Genomic DNA, 18,633 nt, shown 5'->3' with positions numbered 1-18,633 from the left:
ATGTCCAAAGCCATTTATGGGGTAGGAAGTTTACTCCTCCAGCAGGGTTGAATCTGGTAGGGAAAAAACGACATTATGACAGTGATGCGGTAGTTTATCATCTGTTCCTTTAATTGATAGGACCATCCAAACTGGAGCATCCCAGCTGGTTTGCTAAGATAGTGAGTCCCTTAGCCCCGGAGCAGCTCATTGGGTCTGGGACAGTAGGAATTCCAGTAAGCAGCTACCCAAGAGTGCCCTTTTCAGCTTGTGCTGTGATGGGGAAAGAGTTAGGAAGCATGGGAGCAGTCACAGGAGACCTATCAGGGACCAGGGTGGGGGTCAGGCAGACCCTGGCCCAGCGTACTAAGCACATGTCATTAGAAGGTTCCGAGGACAAACTTCCTCTCACACTCACCTGCTACTCGGTCTTTACATCTGCCTTACTTCTCTTCCTTCATCCAAACCCCAGTCTTGTCTGCTCTGACTTCTGGGTGTTTATCTTAACCTATCTCCTCTGACGACACTGTAGTGGAATTCTTTTAAATCTGTAGCCTGGAGTATTAAATAGTATCCTAAAGTAATCTGTTAGCTTCACTTTATCCTACTCACAACATCCAAGGAGATCTTTCAAAAGTTCCTCCAGAGGGCCCCGCTGAGAAGAGGACATTTATTATTAGGGTGCCCTGATTGCTGCCTTGCTCTCCCTGCATCCCCACCACACCATTCCATCTATCACAACAAACCACAGGGATCCTAGAATCTGCCCGTGTTCCACACATTCTTTTCTGGAATTCTCTTACCTACTTTCCTTTCTGACAAACATGTTGCTCTGATAAGCCCTCCAGGAAGAATGAGCTCCCATATTATGAACCCTGACATCTAACACTTAATTAGACTTACATGTCTTACTGCCCATACCATGGTGCTGAGAACAGAGAGCATATATGACTCTTGACAACATTACCAGTGTCTAACATAAATGAATGTTTCTTGATGAGAAGAAGAAATGGGCTAAAAATATCTATTCTCACACATTAATTTACTAGAAGCCCAGTGCACAAATTTGTGCATGGGTGGGGTCCAGCCGGCCCACCCTGATTGGGGTTGGGGGTGGCAATCAGGGGTGGGGCCAGCCAGGGGGAGGGGCTGCAGGCAGTTGGACGGCTGGCCCCACCCCCTGGTCAAACTCCTGGTTGAGGGGACAATTTGCATATTAGCCTTTTATTATACAGAAAGGAGAGGTTGAACACTGTCAAAATTGTAATAAAGATCCTAAGATGATTTGGAGGGAAATGATAGAAAATATTTCTAAAGGTTGTATAGAAGATTAATAAAATTTGTGCAAGAAACTACAGAGGAGTCTTCTTGCCAGATAAAAAAACAACACAACAGCTGAAACCAGTTTGGCTCAGTGGATAGAGCGTCGGCCTGCGGACTGAAAGGTCCCAGGTTCGAGTCCAGTCAAGGGCATGTACCTGGGTTGTGGGCACATCCCCAGTAGGAGATGTGCAGGAGGCAGCTGATCGATGTTTCTCTCTCATCAATGTTTCTAACTCTCTCTCTCCCTTCCTCTCTGTAAAAAATCAATAAAATATATTTAAAAAACAAAAAACAACACAACAAAAATTAAAAATGAGTCCCAGATGAAATAATCCTGAATAAGTTATTCAAATCCTAAGAGAACTTACCATATAGGTATCGCGAAGTCCAGGAAGAGGAATAAACTATTAAATGGTATCAAAAGTGTAGTTTAGCAGCTGAAAAAGAACTTAACATCCATATCATGCCATGAATCAAAATAAATTCTAGGTGGAGTAAATATTTTAAATATTAACAATGAAAAAAAATTTAAAAATCGAAAAGCCTCAAAAAATACACATTATTGTATAGAAACTTAAAGCTACATAAAGGACCAAATTAAAAAAACAAGCAAACAACCCACATAAGATTAGAATAAAGTCCTTAATAAAGAATTTAATTTAAAAAATAAATGAATTAATTACATATAAAAAGAAGTCTTAATCAGCATTAATGGACCAAAGTCATGACAATTCAAAAAATAAGTGTAACTAAAAGTTGTCAGGAGTATTTAACTTCACTAACATTTAAGTGTATTTTTACTGATTTCAGAGATGAGGGGAGAGGAGAGAGAGAGAGCAACATCAATGATGAGAGAATCATTGATCAACTGCCTCCTGCACACCCCACACGGAATGGAGCCCACCCACAACCCAGCCATGTGCCCTGACCGGGAATTGAACTGGAAGCTCCTGGTTCATAGCTCAACCACTGAGCCACAATGGCTGGGCAAACTTCACTAATATTTAAAAGAAAAAAAAAATCAATGAATTGCTATTGCTAATTAGTACACAAATTTTGAAAAAGTGGTCATGGGGTAAGCCTGGTAATGTTAAAAAACTCACCATTAGAGTGCTTATATGTGCCACACCCTGTTCTCAGTGCATTATACACACAAGGCCTCTGAGGGATATGCTATCATCTCACTTCACAGACCCAGAACACAATTTGGAAAAGGAAGCACCAAGGATTCCAAAAAGCGAGGCAACAGGTAATGGGACATTTTTATAAATGTTCATCAAGTAAACAGATCATTGAATGATCCTGTTTGGTTGTATTTTAATTTGGAACAACCCTATTTAGAAAAGAAATATAGCAAAGATTCACTAACCCCCTTATAGTTATATGACCTAAATGCTTTGTGTGTGTGTGTGTGTGTGTGTGTGTGTGTGTGTGTTGTGAGGAGGGCAAAATAATTATGAGGAAATGAAGACATAGGATGTGCATTTCCTTGTTATTAGCGATACAAAGTTCTTACAGCCGCAATGGGGCGGCCATTGAAAGCCTCGTGAAGACCACCACGCTGCCAGGAAAATGCAATTAAAAAAGGGCAGGATGAGAATGAAAAAGACAAAGGAAGAGGGCACGGATTCTAAAATAAGTTAACATTTAAGCTTATAACATTCCTAATTATATATATTACTAGTAAAAAAATTCAAAAGGAGTACACCAGAATAATTTCTCCCCTCACCCCAAAAAAGTGAACTTCCATTTAATGAAACTCATAACCATGTGTCAGGAACTGTGCTAAATGCCTTTCCACTCCATTCTCAACCACCTATGACAGAAACTGCCATCCCCTTTTACCCGGAGACTCAGGCCAAGACAACAAAGTGCCCAGGCTACAAGCTGATTCCACAGCTCTGCTCTCCAGGCAGACGCCCAAGCTGCAGGCGTCTCCCAGGAAACCGAACTCGTCCCGCCCCCTCGACCCTCTCTCCACTTCCGCTCCTGCGCACTGTGGCTCTAGCCAACCGGCGGCGTGGAGGACATGGCTACTTCCCGCTTACCCCCAGCGACACTAACGCTAAAGCAGGTACCAGCTATTTTCCCGGGCCTCTGGGACAGCTTCCCCAGGCCTCAGCTCAACTCTCCGTCTCCCCCTGCACCCAACCTACGGGGTGCGTCTGGGGAGCAACTGGGGCCGGTGACCCCGCGCGCCCTCTGATGGGCCGGGGCCGGAGGGGCGGGGCTTCCCCGTGAGGTGTGGCTGGGAGGGAGGGGCGGGGCCTGGGAGGGAGGGGCGGGGCGTGTAGGCAGAAACCAGTCTTGTCAGACAGAAAGGCAGGGCAGGCTCTTGATCTCCTGGAGCCCTGACGCTGCGGGAACTGCTCTGCCTGTTACACTGACCCGTGGAAAAGAGCAAATGAGGTTACCAGGGGATTTTCACAACTGCCTGAACTTAGAAGAAGTGCTGTGGTGGTTATATTTTCTTCGTCTGGGAGCTCTTTTTCTGCCCAATAGTCAGCTCTAGATTTTAAAGGCTCTTATGTTTGACAGAGCAAACAAACAGCCCAAGTAAACTTGTTTTCTTAAAAGAAAAAGAGGATTTTTCTTTGTCCTTTTCAAAACTAAAGACCAAAGAGAAGTGATGTGGTTACAGTCTGGTTTGCTAAAGTGGAGCCCTCTGGGCTGTAATGGTGAGGTTGGAATGGCCCTCTCTCCTCCCCTGCACAGTTCGTGAGAAGGCAGCAAGTCCTCCTTCTCTACAGAAGGATTTTGCAAGCCATTCGGCAAGTTCCAAAGGATTCTGATCGCAAATACCTGAAGGACTGGGCGAGGGAAGAATTCAAAAGAAACAAAAGTGCCACTGACGAGGTAAGAACAAGTTCATAGTAACGACAGTCCCTGACCCTTTTTTGTATTGTTCAGTGAATTTTTAAAAACGTTTGGTAGACATCTTGGAATATAAATGGCACTGCGATATCTTGATCATTGCTCTAATGTTACTGATTTTCCACTTCCTTAACTATTTAAAATTTTACAATCTTGACTATCAGTATCTACATTCTACACTAGCATCACCTGACTTTTCTCTTTAACACTCCCTTTCCCCCCAACACACACAGAGGAAAATATTGTAAATATTACAGCAGGAGGGTCTGGGAAGTATGACTGTCAGACACCGTGCACTCCTGATTGTTAGATTTTTGGCTTCTCTAATACTCAGCAGTTTGAATTCTCAGCATTGGTTCTTAACTTGAACAAATACAATCATATGGCGGCACCTTGATTAACCAGGTAAAACAGTGACCAGATCTCACTTTCTTTTACAGGTTACAATCCGGATGATGATTACACAAGGCAACATGCAGCTCAAGGAGTTAGAAAGAACACTTGCTTTAGCAAAATCTTAACTATAGCATTATCCTGGAAGATTTTCAAGGTCTCCATGTGTTTTTTGAGCTTAGGCTCAACGACAGGCAGCCCAAAGTCAAGTCAAACTGTATGTACAGCACTCCAACAGAATATCAGAACGTGGAGCATGGCACGTCACAGAGGGCAAAGAAAAGCCGCATTGGAACAATTTCCTTAGCACTGAAAAACATACCCTGTATTTTGAAAATGTTTCTGGATTTGTCAGCAGTTTTTATAAGAAGCAAAAACCAGTACAGGAAACGGTCAATTAGCACAGTGGTCGGCAAACTGCGGCCCCTTGAGTGTGGCTCTTCCACAAGATACCACCTGTGGGCGCGCACGTACAGTGCAATTGAAACTTCGTGGCCACACTCAAGGGGCCAAAGAGCCGCATGCGGCTCGCGAGCCGCAGTTTGCCGACCACTGAAGTAGCACATAAAAAAAAAATACTCAACACCGTTATTCATCAGGGAAATGCAAATCAAAACCACAATGAGATACTACACATCCACCACATGCACTAGAATGGCTGTAATCAAAAAGGGAGATAACTACTAATGGGGAAGATGTGGAGAAATCAGAACCCTCATCAATTGCTGGTGGGGACAGAAAATAGAGCAGCTGCTTTGGAAAACAGACTGTCAGCTGCTCAAAAGCTTAAACATAGTTACTTGATTCAGCAGGTTTCCTCCTAGGTTTCAACCAACAAAACTAAAAACATGTCTACAAAACACGTGCACACAAATGTTCACAGCAGCATCATTTCATAATGGCCCAAACAATCCAAATGCCCACCAACGGATAAACAAGTAAGTACAAAATGTGGTATATCTATACAAGAAAACATTCGGCAATAAAAAGGAGTGAAGTACTGATACGTGCTACACGAATGAACCTTGAAAACACTAAGAGGCCAGTCACAAAGGATCCCATATTGTATGATCCCGTTAATAGGAAATGTGCGGGATAGGTAGAAAGATCAGGGGTTGCTAGGGCTCTGGATGTAATGGAGCATAACTGGATATGGGGTTTCTTGTTGGGGTGATGAAAACATTGTAAAGTTAGGTTTTGGTTGCATAACTCTGAATATACTAAAACCCATGAAAATGTATATTTTATATGTTTCCTATGTGAATTATACCTAATAAGCTGTTCCTTTTCATTTTTAAAAATTAAAATATAATTGGCATATAACATTGTATAAGTCAATTAAGCTGTTTTGGAAAACAGTATGACAGGTAGGAATGGGGGTGTACTGACCTCGGAGATAACCTGGAACTTCCTTGAAAAATCCTCCTGTATTATCCCCAACGGTGGTTGAGGTATGTTCTGCAGATGTGTCATGATCTGATACTGAAAAAGATCACCACTGGGAATCTAGATCTTTGTTGAAGAGAAAGGAGAAAGAGAACCTTAGTAAGTACCTTGAACACCAAAAGAAGAAGCAACTTCTGGATGAAACTAATGCAATTACCTTAACATCCATGTAGAAGTAACACAATGAATCATTAGGGAAGATCTTCAGTGCAGTAGGTTCTCCAGTGACAGGAAAAAAAACAAAGAGCTTAAAGAATACATCAGAGAAAGACATGGACTTCAGAACACTTTTGAAAGAGACCAAATGTATAACAGTTAATACAGTCAAAGTGAGTTTGTGGTAAGAGGCTGGGACCGGCAGTCCTGCAGCCTGAAGTCCTCTGTTCATCTACAGAACAGATCTAAAAAATTAATCCAAGAATCTGACCAGCCCCTGAAAGATACAGAGAAAATTACGCAGAAAGACAAACGGTGTTTAGTATTGGACTGTGCCAGAGGAGGGGCCTAGCCGATGGTGGCATATGTCAGTGACCTGCACGGCCAGGGTCTACCTCCATGTCCCACAGCCTCAGAGCTCATAAGACCAAATATGTCTGAATACTCTGCCACAGGGTAATCTGCTAATTCAAAATGCTTGCATGAGACAATTTTTAGATTTTATAAAGATGTGCATTGGCCAGCCTACTGCAAAGCCATCTGATGAAAAAAGCATTTGTGGACAGTTTCTGAACAGAGAACATGTTAAAAATATTCTTTGAGTAGCATGACTGACATACATACTCAAGTATAGGCTGTCCCTAGAAAACCTAAAATCTCAAAAAGCTAAAAAACCATCCGTTGAAGTTGTGAGGAAGTCAGTGACTTGCTGTTCTTCCCAACAGTGGTGTATATGGAAGATGTAAGAGCATTTGTGGTTTGAATTTGCAAGGTGCAAAAACCAAAGACTTCAAGAAAACCAAACCTGTAGCTTGTTTGTTTTTTAAAATGGGTAAAACACAAAACTTAATTCTTACCTTCCAGAAGCTAAGATTATTATAACTGACAAGCTTTTACTTCCATTTCTACAGAACAGTTTAATTTTTTTTAGTTCACTTACATGCTTTGAATATTCCCCCGGAATTATAGGTCCAGTCTGTTGTTTAGCCTAAGATTTATTTAGCAACTTCTTCTCACATATGAAATGATGGTCATTAAGAAAGATGTTGGCCAGAACAGAACTGCTGGTGAAGTACGTTTTATTCATCATCTTTATCAGTATTCTGATAAAGACAAGTTACCTTCCTGGGTATGTTCCCTGTAAACTACACTCTTGTTTGAATGTGCAAGTCTTGTTCCTAACGTTTAATTTTAAGAAGTGTGAATGTTCAGCTTATGTATTTGAAGAATAAATCTTTATATTAAAAAATTTTAATACAAAAGCTTTCTAGCATATGAGAAGTGGCTACGGCTATTTCTTATTTAGCATATTGACTGCCCCGGTGTCACTGCCCCCTTTTAAGTGTGTCAGGTTGGAAATGTTAAACTCTTGGCACGGCAATGCTATGAATGTGCCTGCAGAGTCACAGGACTTTAAAGGTTGAGGACAGCAGAATGTATTTCCTGGTATAGGTATTACTGCAGTCATACCAACAGGCACAGGAGAGCTGAGAGGAAGAGACCCATACTTACCTAAATTATCTCTTTTATGAAGGAAGGAAAATGCTAGTAAAATAAAAACAAAAGGAAGCTGCTCACATCTACTTTGAAAACAAAATTAGGATTATGTAGAATAAGATCCAAACAGGATACAAAGCAAATTGTCACTCTGTGCCAAACTAGGAATCACCTTGAGCTACTTCCTTCCCTGAGTCAGGCAGTTGAGAAATTATACTAGAATTAAGTTAATTATTTGTTTACTGAGAAGAGTGAATCACTTTACCCACTCTATTTTGTATTTAAAAAGTGCTTTGCTGTACTGTGTCTTGCTTTTGTAGTATTAATTTAAATTAATATATTTACATTTATAGTCATAATATTTGACTTACTATATAGGAAATGCATATTTCCCTTTAAAAACATAACAAAATACATTTTTAATGTTTTTTCTTATTCATAAGATGTATTCTAAAAATGTCATTAGCTTTTTAAAACTGGCTTGTCTTTTAAATCTTGATTGGCTTTTATATCACAAGATGAATTATACTTAGCTTTTAGGAACTATTTGTTAGTAAAAAAAAAAAATGTTATCTTTGTCTGCATAAAATGACAAGTAATGTTATCCTTCTTCTTTGTTCAGTATTTTCCAAAAGGTCAACAGTTTAAATAAAACATTTGTTTAAGCTCACACTGAGAAATCTTTCCATGTTACAACAGGCTTTTTAAAAATATATTTTTCATGCAGTTCACCTGATCTCTACTTTAAAGCAGATGTGTTTAAACTACACTTTCATGGAAACATGGTGAAGTGTGGTTGAGTGAAGGCACTCTTTCAGGAATCATAAAATTTGGTTAGCTACACAAATGAAAATGTAGGCTAAATATTCACACTTTCATGTTTTAAATAAGGAGTTTCGTATCCATAGTGTTGAGAACCAAGTCTCATGCTTGGAAGTAACAGAAATTCAAGGTGATAAAAATGTTAAATAGAAGACCACATAACTCTCAAGCATCAATGCTTGACTGAAAAAAGAGGGTATAACATGAAAAGATCACTTCCTTTATTTTGGGCTCCCACAGTCAAAGGTAAGATTAGAACCGATATTCAGTCTATCACAAATATTACTACACTCAAATGCAATAATGCACTAACAACAGCAAAAATCAGCAACACTGCAATACTGCATAACTTTTATGTATTTTACATCACTTTCCCCGCAGCCACTGAAGGTTCCAGCCTCAGTCTGAAACACGACCTACATGACCAGCTATAAATAGTTAATAGTTCTGCTTCTTTGGAAAAGTACTGTTGTGGCATTTGCTCATTTTAGTAGATGGCACAAGGTAAAAATAAGAAAAACCACATGGACCCACAGCTGAGTTTTTTGACAATAAGGAACAAAAACAGACCAAACGCAGGTGTGATCAGAGCTACTGCTTTGTCTTGAGAGGCTGCCATCTATGTCTGGGTTAGAAGGCTGATGGCCTGTTCCGTCTCCCAGCCTCTATTACAGGTTCTCCCACCTTTGAGAAACAAGATCTGTGTCCTCTGCAGATGAGGTACGTTTGACCTTTCTCATTCCTCCCTGGTCTCGTCCCTAACTGCGGCTTGGATGGAAATAGCCAGCTCACAGTAAGAAGCTGCCTGCTCCTGGTGGGCAGGAGGTACATAATCAAAATACTTCCCACCAAAGCAGGCTGTGGTCCGAAGGTGCCACCTAGCGCTACCACCCAGCGCTGTGATTCTGCACCAAGAACTCGAAAAGAGGAAGCAATCCAGAGCGTCTCTGGGAAGACCGTCTGCCTCCACAGCAGCTGAGGAACAAGACAAGCTCAGGAGCATGAAAAGAAGCTTGAGAGCATCACATGAATTCCCTACCCAGCTTCGGCCAAGCTGCCATTCGTCTACATTTATGAGGAATGTTTATATCCACACCGTCACTATCAAGAACAACAAAAACAATGGTGAGTGTGGAAGGCAAAAACCCCACAAAGGGGCTAAAAACATACCTTGTTTTTTCTGAGTATTTCCATGTCAAGAAGTCATTCTTTTCTCTTTGGCTCAATAAGCAACATTTTATTCAAAATTACAGACAATAGTTACTCAGTTCCTGTGTTTATAGAAATAGAACTGAGGTTTCTATGCATACATGGAATTTTGAGGAGATGAATATAATCCCACATTCCAAGGGACAAGAAGTCTGAAGATGATTAAATTGAAAGATTCAACACACGGAACTACTTTTGTAACTTTGTATATTCTATAGAGCAGAGCAAAACCCTCAGGGCCCCGGAGGCTGGGGAATGCTGGGGTCTGACTCAGCACAGTCACTGCGAAGCAGTGCAAAAGCTTTTGGGGTGTTTTAATGACAGGACTCAATTAAAAATGAAATACTTTCAAGAAATAGCCTCGTTTCTTTATAAAATACAGATGCATAAACTCAAATTCAGGAAGGTACTCTAAGGTAAATGGGTTTGATTATCAACAGGTTATTGAAGTTTCAGGTAATTGTTACGTGACTCCCCCCCCCCCCCCCCCCATTAATCTGCTTTAAAAATCACAAGGATTAACAGAAAATATAGTATTTCTATATTTTGGCTGAAAATATAGAAACTGTGATCAAATGGTTTGAATCTTTCTCATCTGTGCTCATTATTAACAAACATTCCAGTGCTATTATCCAATGACTCATTTTTTAAACACACTCTGACTTTTTAAAACATTTTCTTTTAAGTTATACTGGATCTTGTGACATTATGAAAATCTCTTTCTCCTCAGACTCTGTGTGATAAATTTTCACCTGGTTAGAGTGTCAGCACTCTGAGAATTCTGCATTTGAGGGAGGCGTTAGCGCATCGCCGTTACAGCTCTTACGGAAAGACACTCTTGTCTAGGCACAGCAGGTGTGTTTACATGAATGATGACTTGATTTAAGTTCACAAGGGATTAACTTTTTTTTTTCTTTTGATTTTTATTATTTTGTTCATCCTGAATTTTAGGGTTTCGGTTTACACATCATTGAGTATCTAGGTGGTTCGCTTAATCTGAGCTTTTGAACTTCAGATGAACCTGGGCTGAGGTTTTAAGTTTGTAATGAAACCTGAAACTAAACAAGCTTTCCCTGGTTTCAGTTTAATTGTTGTCGTCTTCATAACTTCAGGGCATAGGAAACGTGTGTGTCTGGCACATTTTAGAAACTAGTGATGTTTTTTAAAGGCAAGTCTGCTATGTACACTCTAATTGACACTTGGGGCACAGCTCTTCTGCAGTTGCTATACCAGAAATCCCCAAGGATCCTTTCTTGAGCCACTTCCCAGGTCCTATTGAGCCACTTCCCAGGCCCTATTGAGCCACTTCCCAGGCCCTATTGAGCCACTTCCCAGGCCCTAATTTTCCTTCTGCACCTTCGTCCTTAGTTTAGCAAGTTCCTCTTCTAAACTTTTGATATGTTCCTTCAGGGTGGCCTTGTCTTGCTGGGCTTTCTGACTGGCTTGGCTTCGTGCTTCTTCAATCTTTCTTTCATACCACTTCTCCATCTGGGTAGCAACAGCCTCAAAAAAATACTGGGTGATCTCCAGAGCTTGGGAGGTGTCTCGAATGTGAGAGGCAGTCTGCTCGCTGCCTGTAGCTGGTGGTGGCTGCCCGCAGGTGGTGCTGGGTGCTGGTGGCTGGGCTCGATGCCTCGTCTGCCCACTTTTCCCAGACTTCTTGGTTTGGGTGCCCCTGTGGACGCAGGGCCCGGCCTGCTGATCGCATCTGGCTGCCTCTTTTAAGGGCAGCAATGCTGTCTGGACCTTGACGCTCCTCAGTCGGGAGCCTGTGCAGTCGGAGGAGGACAGCTCCTGCTGGAGCCTGTGGGCGGCCGTGGAGCCGAGTCCCTTTTCCTTGGGCCTGACCACCCGAGGGGAAGTGTCAGAAGCTGCGACTGGACCTGCCGTCACCACTGATGGATCCACAGCTGGTTTGGGAAGGAAAACACAAGTCAGAGCGAAGCCACAGGCACAGTCACATGGCTGTAGGTCGGCCTCTGGGAGCCCTGAGAGCCCTGCAGACCACCAGCCTTCCCACACCCCAACCAGCGTGCAGCTGCTGCTCTGCCTTCCTGCCCCTTCTCTCCTGATGACCATTTGGCTTGTCAAGCCTTTCATGGATACTGTGTTAGCCATGCTGGTGGCGTCTAAGCCAAAAAAGGTGCTGGCCTTTCCTTTAGCCTGTCTCAACCCGCTCTGGAAGGCTCCGGGCACCATTTCCTGACGGCCAAGGATGGCACAGCTCACCAAGTGTCTCAAAACATAGCTGGGCATTTACCAATGATAATGAGTATCCCTTTCCACACCACAGCCCCAGGAACTGGTTCCCTGAGCGAAGCTCCAATTGGGAAAGGCGGTCCCATCCCCCGTTCTCAGAGCTCCACACCAAGCTCCAGAACTAGTCCTCGCATGAAAAATCTGCCAAGGGTTTTCGCCATTGTCATGAGCATAAAGAAGATAAAACCACAGTCCCAGAGATGGCCTGTGGTAACATAAGACACTCAACATACCAAACTGCCACCGGAAGCCTAATTTCTAAGTCTCTGAATCTCCTTAAAGCTATCACTGTGGGTAATCTCTGTGGCCAATGTAACGATGCTTTGCAGAAGCATCTCTAACCTAGCATCTGAGGCAGCTTTAATACATGATGTGCACTCAACGAGGTTTCACAGAGTTGGACGAAGGTAAAAGGCCAATCACAGAGGAGAAGAGGGGGAAGAGGTACCAGGGCAGCTGCTGAAAAGACAGATGTCCATTCATCATCCCTCAGGACGGGGTCCATTCTACACCATCAACACTGTACCTGAAGCACTTGCTATCAATGATCTAAACAATTCTTTTATTCCTTCATTCCAGTATGCTGACCACTTAGATGAGAGAGCTTTACTGCTGCACAGGACCTGGTATACAGCAGTGAGAAAGCCTGTCGTCGCCCCTACAGGTTGCTCTGCAATCCAGTTTTCCACAGCCCTATCCTATGGGCCGCCTTAGGATGCAGGCGAGAACAAGATTTAGGGGTTTTCATCACCTTTGGGTGGAAGGGCTCTCTCTCTGCATGAGGGTTACCTGTGGAGGACTCACACGTAGATGGCGTGGATTTAGCCCTAGAGTCTCCTGAAAGCTTCAGTTCCAGATTCTGAATCTTCAACATGCACCAGGTTTTTAATTCATCCACCAAGGACATCTGAAAAGCACCCACAAAATACTCAGGTGAATTTAATCCATGGTTAATGAATAAAGCATCAAGAATGGACTTTTAAACTATAATAGTTGGGAATACCATCTTGACAAGCCTCAATCCTGTGATAACCCCCCTCGCACAGGCCACACACAACCTCTTTGCTTGCCCTCTATAGATCAGGATTCACCCAACACCCAGGCTGGCAGTGTCTGTAATCCTCATTAAGTGACTTAGAGCCACCTTCAACTCAAACACCCAAAGCTTCCCACGTCTTCCCAACTAAGCAGTTCTGCCTGCTTTGGAGCACGGGCTCTCAGACACCACAAGTGCTCATTTTAGGTCTATTGTCCCGAGTAGACCACACACTCGAGGGCAGGAACCAGATCTTGTTCAATAGAGGAATGGCCCAATGAACACACCACACACAGACATGCTTCGGGGCAGACATCACAGTTCCCCCAGCATGTTCTAGGAACTTTTCAGTCCCCACCTGTTGCCGGCATATTCAGCAACAAACACGAACTAAACGGCAGGTCCCTTCCTATTGACTTCATCGCAAAGTGATGCAAATGACGTGCTATGTGCTGCAAACCCTTTTAGGGGACCCCAGCCTCTGAGCTTTCAATGATAGGCCTCCGTCTTTTAATTCCAAGGAGAAGTGTGGTAAACCACCAGGTAAGGACTGACAGGTACTGGTTTTCACCTGGCGTTTCTCGCCGTCAAGCTTCTCTGTGTCCGAGTGCTGCTGCAGGCGGCTCAGGCACTCTGTCCTCTCGGCTGAGAGTCGCTCGACCATCAGCTTGTCCAGAACACGCATCTAGGATTCAATGGGCAGAGTGCATGGCTGAGATGACCTAAGGATGGACCCCTGAGGAGGGGACCTGGGGTACCAAACAGGGACCAGAGAGAAGGCAAGCAAACCTCCACCCTCATTCTATTCCATTTTCAAGCAGTATTCACGGAACTCTCATTTTTCAGAATCCCAATCAGGATTCCATGTAGGAAATGTTTCTTTTTCTCACCTGTTAAAGTCCCTAAGGGGTTTAAGAGATTATGAATGTACAGTAATTATAAAATTTAAGCCAATAAAGACCTTGTAGGTAAAAGAATTTCTATAGGTCTCAGAACAGTGTTTCTGTGACTATGATTGAAAAGAAAAACTAATTTCTTAAAGTATGGAGCTATTCTTCCCCTTTTATTTTTTAAAAATATGTTTTTATTTATTTCAGAGAGGAAGGGAGAGGGAGAGATAGAAACATCAATGATGAGAGAGGGAATCATTGATTGGCTGCCTCCAGCAAGCTCCATAATGGGGATGGAGCCCGCACCCAGGCATGTGCCCTTGACTTGAATCGAACCTGGGACCCTTCAGTCCGCAGGCCGATGCTCTATCCACCAAGTCAACCCAGTGAGGGCTATTCTCCCCCTTTGAAATGGTAGTGGCTGCCTAAGAGGCAATGAAAGCAGCTGGGTGCTCAGGGCATTTATCCAGCCAGTGCACAAATCCTCCTGGTGCTTCACTAAATATGGCCAAAGTGAGCGTGAGGACGGTTGTGGAGGGAGTTCAATGGGACTGATCAGAGAAGAAATGACTGTCACCACCTCTCAATCACATACCCTCTGGGTCCCCTCTTCATCCTGACACTTCCCACAGGGCCCTAGGGGCCAGGAGGGCTGAACCTTCCCTTCTTTGACAGGGTAGGGTCCTTCAGCCTGGCCTATGGGATCAGGCCAAAACTGGCTCTCCGACATCCACCGAGGGGTCCTGGATTGCAAGAGGGCACAGGCCAGGCCAAGGGACCCCACCGGTGCACAATCGGGGCTGGGGAGGGACTGAGGGAGGGCTCCAGGGCGTGTCCAGCCCAATTGGCCGGACCCCAGCAGCAAGCTAACCTATCAGTTGACTGTCTGCCCCCTGGTGGTCATTGCATGTCATAGAGAGTGGCTGAGCAGCCTTAGCATTCATTAGCATATTACACTTTGATTGGCTGAATGGCCGACAGGCCAACCAGACACTTAGCATATTAGGCTTTTAGTATATAGGATATTATATAGGACTAGAGGCCCGGTGCACAAAATCTGTGCATGGGGCGGTGGGGGTGTGTGGTTCCTCAGCCCAGCCTGCACCCTCTCGCAATCCAGGACCCTGTGGGATCGAGCCTAAACTGGCAGTCGTACATCCCTCTTGCAATCTGGGACCGCTGGCTCCTAACCGCTCACCTGCCTGCCTGCTTGCCCCTATCCACTTGCCTGTCTGCCTGATCGCCCCTAACTGCTCACCTGCCTGCCTGATCACCCCTAACCACTTGCCTGCCTGCCTGATTGCCCCTAACCGCCTCTGCCTCGGCCCCCCACTGCCGTGGCATCGTCTGGAAGGATGTCCGGAATGACATCCAGAAGGTCGTTCAGCTGTCCGGTCTAATTGGAATATTATGCTTTTATTATTATAGATTGGCCTGGACTCTTTAAAAAGTTAGTATTATGTGGGGGAGGGGGAGGGTGGAGCTGAAAAAAAGAATCAGAAACTGTTCTACAGTAAAAGAGACCCCAGAGATAACACAAATGCACAAAAGATTCACTGGATCCTGGGCTGATATCTATATAACAAAGAGCTAATATGCTCATGGTTTTGACACCCTCACGCGTAATGACCGATTAGCAGGAGGCTGCGTATGCAGCAGGCGTGGGTGGGTGGGGACTTGCAGCATCGGGGACTTGCGTGAGACTCGCGTCCCCACCCCAGCGCCGGGCCCAGGGGACCTGAGGCTATGCCCCCCTGAGGCCACGCCCCCCTGGCCCCGGCTCCAGGACATGAGGCTTCGTCCCCCACCTGGCGGGGCTTGACGGGGGTGGGGCTGGACAGGTCTTGGTGTCGCCCAGTGAGGGTGGGGCCGGCCGGACACTTCTATTATAGAGAAAGGGCAAATAGCAATATTAAAATATTTCCTCTAATTCCCTTTTAATGAGCACGAATTTCGTGCACCAGGCCACTAGCAGGTATATATTACTTTTATAAACAGAAGCATAAACATATTCTTTAAAAGTTTAAATAAGCAGGCTTCAACAAAATCACATAGGCAGGCCCCTTCCTGTCAGCCCACCCACATGCTCAGGGCAGTTTGCAGAACAGGAGGTCTGCCCAGGCGTCTCCCATCACGTTTTCACCAGAACCCCGCGCACGAGGAGGCCGGGTGCTCGCTTACCTGGTGCTGGGTCTTACTCTCCATGTGCCCCAGCTTTGTATTCATCTTATCCTGAACCGATCCCAGCTCCGCTTTGATCTCCTCCACAGTCGCCTCCAACTGATTCTCCAGCTTGTTGATTAGGGGTTCACATCGACAGCCATTTATTGGTGCCTAAGAGGGAAACAAAAAAGGAATCGATCCAACTCATCTGGATCCTTCCAAAACTGAGGTCTGAGTGCCCATCATGTGCCAGCCAGCACAGCAGGGGGTGCCGAGATGGAGACAGGCTCAGCCCTGTCCTTACTGCGGAAGGTCCCGCAGGCCCAGCGTTGTGTCCAGGAGGCCCCAGGAAGAATCAGAGGGGGTAACGGAGCCCCAGGCTGCTTTTATCCTCTGGGCCCTCAAGATTATCTAGTCACCGAGGGACCGCGCAGAAAGATCTGTGACCACCCCTGTCGGCCTGGGCCCAAGCAGCAGGAGGGTCTCACTGTTTAGGTGGGGCGGGCCACCTGCCTTCTCCTTAAAGCTCATACCCACTTAAGCCAATGCCTAAAGTGGACATCAGCCCCCAGATATGGTGCTCGACAGGCACCCTGCTGCAGGCCGTGGTCCCATGTCCGATGGGGCTCGGCAGGTACCTGCATCACTTTCCCGTCCTTGCCCCGGTACAGCGTGTAGAGCTGGTACGCTCTGAACTCATGGGGAGGGGGTGGGGGTGAACATCGATGCCTGGGCTTCTTTTTCGAGTGATTATGAACATGTAAATTCTTCTGGTGTCCAGGCTGCTGGTCTGCAGGTGGGGTGGGGTCAGAAAATGCTGACACCTGTGGGAGAGGAAGAGACAACACCCTCAACACTGTGACAACCGCAAGACTGACCCCTGGCCCGCGGCTCCGTCTCACCCACTTTTGGGCAGAGAACCCGCCCGGCTTCATCTCATGGCGTTCTACTCCAAGCACCACATTCCAAAGAAACGCATCAGCCAGCTAACCTGTGCCTGCCGCTAGCCAGATTTAATGCCTGTGCTCTGGCTCCAAACCAGCCAGCGAGGGAAGGCGCCTTTTGGCCGTTGGGCATGAGGCTGTCCCAGGGCCCTCGGTCACCGGCTCCCAGCCATCTCTGGGCGGCTTTCACGTGCCTCCTGACCTTGGGCCTTGACTTTCTCCTCCTGTTGTCCTTTGCTCGGGGCTCTGGGGAGGCCGACAGGAAATCTTCTCTGGCCTCTTCTTTTCTGGGTGCAGCCTGGTCACTGCTAGGGGTGTCTCCTGCCGAGACACTTCCCTACAGAGAAAAAGAGCCCAGACACAGGTTCTACTCGCCCCCTTGGCTTTTTTCAATAATGCTGTAAAATTCTGTTTGCAAGACTCCATCCACTACAGGACCCATGGGAACCTTTGCCAATGACAAATTTCAGACACAGGGCACTGCTTGGTGGTCTTAACTGGCCACGTGCGCTTTTCCCAGGCAGTTGAACATTTGGCTTTTACTTTATTTATTAGGTGTCAAACTAAACACTCTCAGATCTGATTCAACGTGAACTTCAAGAATTTCAGCATTGGAGATTTCTGTTCTTTTACATCTCAACAAAACACCACCCCCATTCTTTGCACATGGATCCTCAAATCATAGCAGAGAGAACCCTCTGAAATGGAAAAAACATGTTTCTGGTCCTTGTGAGAACTTTATAAAGTAATATTTACAACCGAAATAGGAGAAGAATGAGTACTTGATATAAAACTTTATGTGCCCCAAGTTCTCTCTCTCTCCTAGTCTTCCTCCTGGGAGTGGCCCAGTCCAGGGCTGCTGTGTATAATAGGGCGAGCTGCACACGGGCACCTGGCAAGGGGGTAAGTGGGCACTGGGAACTGAAATCCAACTCAGACCCTAGTCACCATATGCGTCCCTGCTGCCCAGAGAGCATCTTTTCTAATTTGCACAGCCTCAGCCCACTGCCTAAGCGGACAGAGAGGAAGCAGCCTTTGCCAGTGGTTCTCAAAATGCCATCACATCAGAGCCCCCGGGAGGACTGTTCAAACAGATTGCTGGGCCCCAGCCAGAGTTTCTGATCAAGCGGCTCTGAGGGGAGGCCCCACACTCAGAAAAGCCCTGCTCCACACGACTACGGGCGCAGTGACAGAGAGGCAGTGCTGGCCACGGGGTAGCGCAAGGCCACAGACACACGGGCTAGGGACCAGCATATGACGGTGCTGGGAAGTATGGGCAGCACACACGCAGGAAATCCAGGAGGAGTGGAGGACGTGAAGCCAAGGAAACAGACTGGCAATAGTCTGAGGGACCCCAGCGAAAGGAAGAGACCAGAGGACATGGCAGCCGCCAGATGAACCCGGGGTCGGCAGTTCCCACCCCGAGAGCAGCTGGAGCCGGGGAGGGCGGGAGGGCTACCCCCACCTTGCTTTGTGCCACCTCATCTCTTGGCACAGACTGAGCTCTCCTCTCTTCCTTGAGCCTCTCTCTCTTTTTCCTCAGACTTCGCCCACGACTGAAGCGCAAGACCTGAAGGAGGCAAGAGGCATCGTTACAACTGGTGCAGCACAGGCGAGAGCGGGTTCTCCTGGGACCTGGCGC

At 45.6% G+C, this 18,633-nt stretch overlaps 2 protein-coding genes across 7 annotated transcripts in view; one reads left to right on the top strand and one right to left on the bottom strand.

Moving 5' to 3' along the window:
• Positions 1–3,331: 3,331 nt before the first annotated feature.
• LYRM2 (LYR motif containing 2) lies at positions 3,332–5,535 on the top strand (the record flags this gene model as incomplete). The annotated part of the gene is made up of 3 exons (XM_081094167.1): positions 3,332–3,376; positions 4,018–4,158; positions 4,617–5,535. The coding sequence occupies 3 exons, from the start codon at positions 3,332–3,334 to the stop codon at positions 4,695–4,697; spliced, it is 267 nt and encodes an 88-aa protein (XP_080950293.1). The 3' UTR covers positions 4,698–5,535.
• Positions 5,536–9,715: 4,180 nt separating this feature from the next.
• ANKRD6 (ankyrin repeat domain 6) overlaps positions 9,716–18,633 on the bottom strand; it is a 160,736-nt gene continuing 151,818 nt past the window's right edge. For 3 of the 6 annotated variants that reach the window (XM_081094163.1, XM_081094161.1, XM_081094162.1), the window contains 7 exons: positions 18,457–18,561; positions 17,194–17,328; positions 16,686–16,871; positions 16,066–16,218; positions 13,566–13,679; positions 12,748–12,865; positions 9,716–11,609 (listed from right to left, as the gene is read on the bottom strand). In XM_081094163.1, the coding sequence (XP_080950289.1) occupies positions 11,038–11,609; positions 12,748–12,865; positions 13,566–13,679; positions 16,066–16,218; positions 16,686–16,871; positions 17,194–17,328; positions 18,457–18,561 (1,383 nt within the window). In that variant the 3' untranslated portion in view covers positions 9,716–11,037. Of the gene's footprint in view, positions 11,610–12,747; positions 12,866–13,565; positions 13,680–15,692; positions 15,768–16,065; positions 16,219–16,685; positions 16,872–17,193; positions 17,329–18,456; positions 18,562–18,633 lie in introns of all 6 variants that reach the window. The other 3 variants (XM_081094160.1, XM_081094164.1, XM_081094165.1) reach the window with 3 other exon arrangements.

Source organism: Myotis nattereri (genome assembly GCF_964212035.1).
Source record: "Myotis nattereri genome assembly, chromosome: 6".
Classification (NCBI taxonomy): domain Eukaryota; kingdom Metazoa; phylum Chordata; class Mammalia; order Chiroptera; family Vespertilionidae; genus Myotis; species Myotis nattereri.
This window is presented reverse-complemented; position numbering and strand designations above follow the sequence as displayed.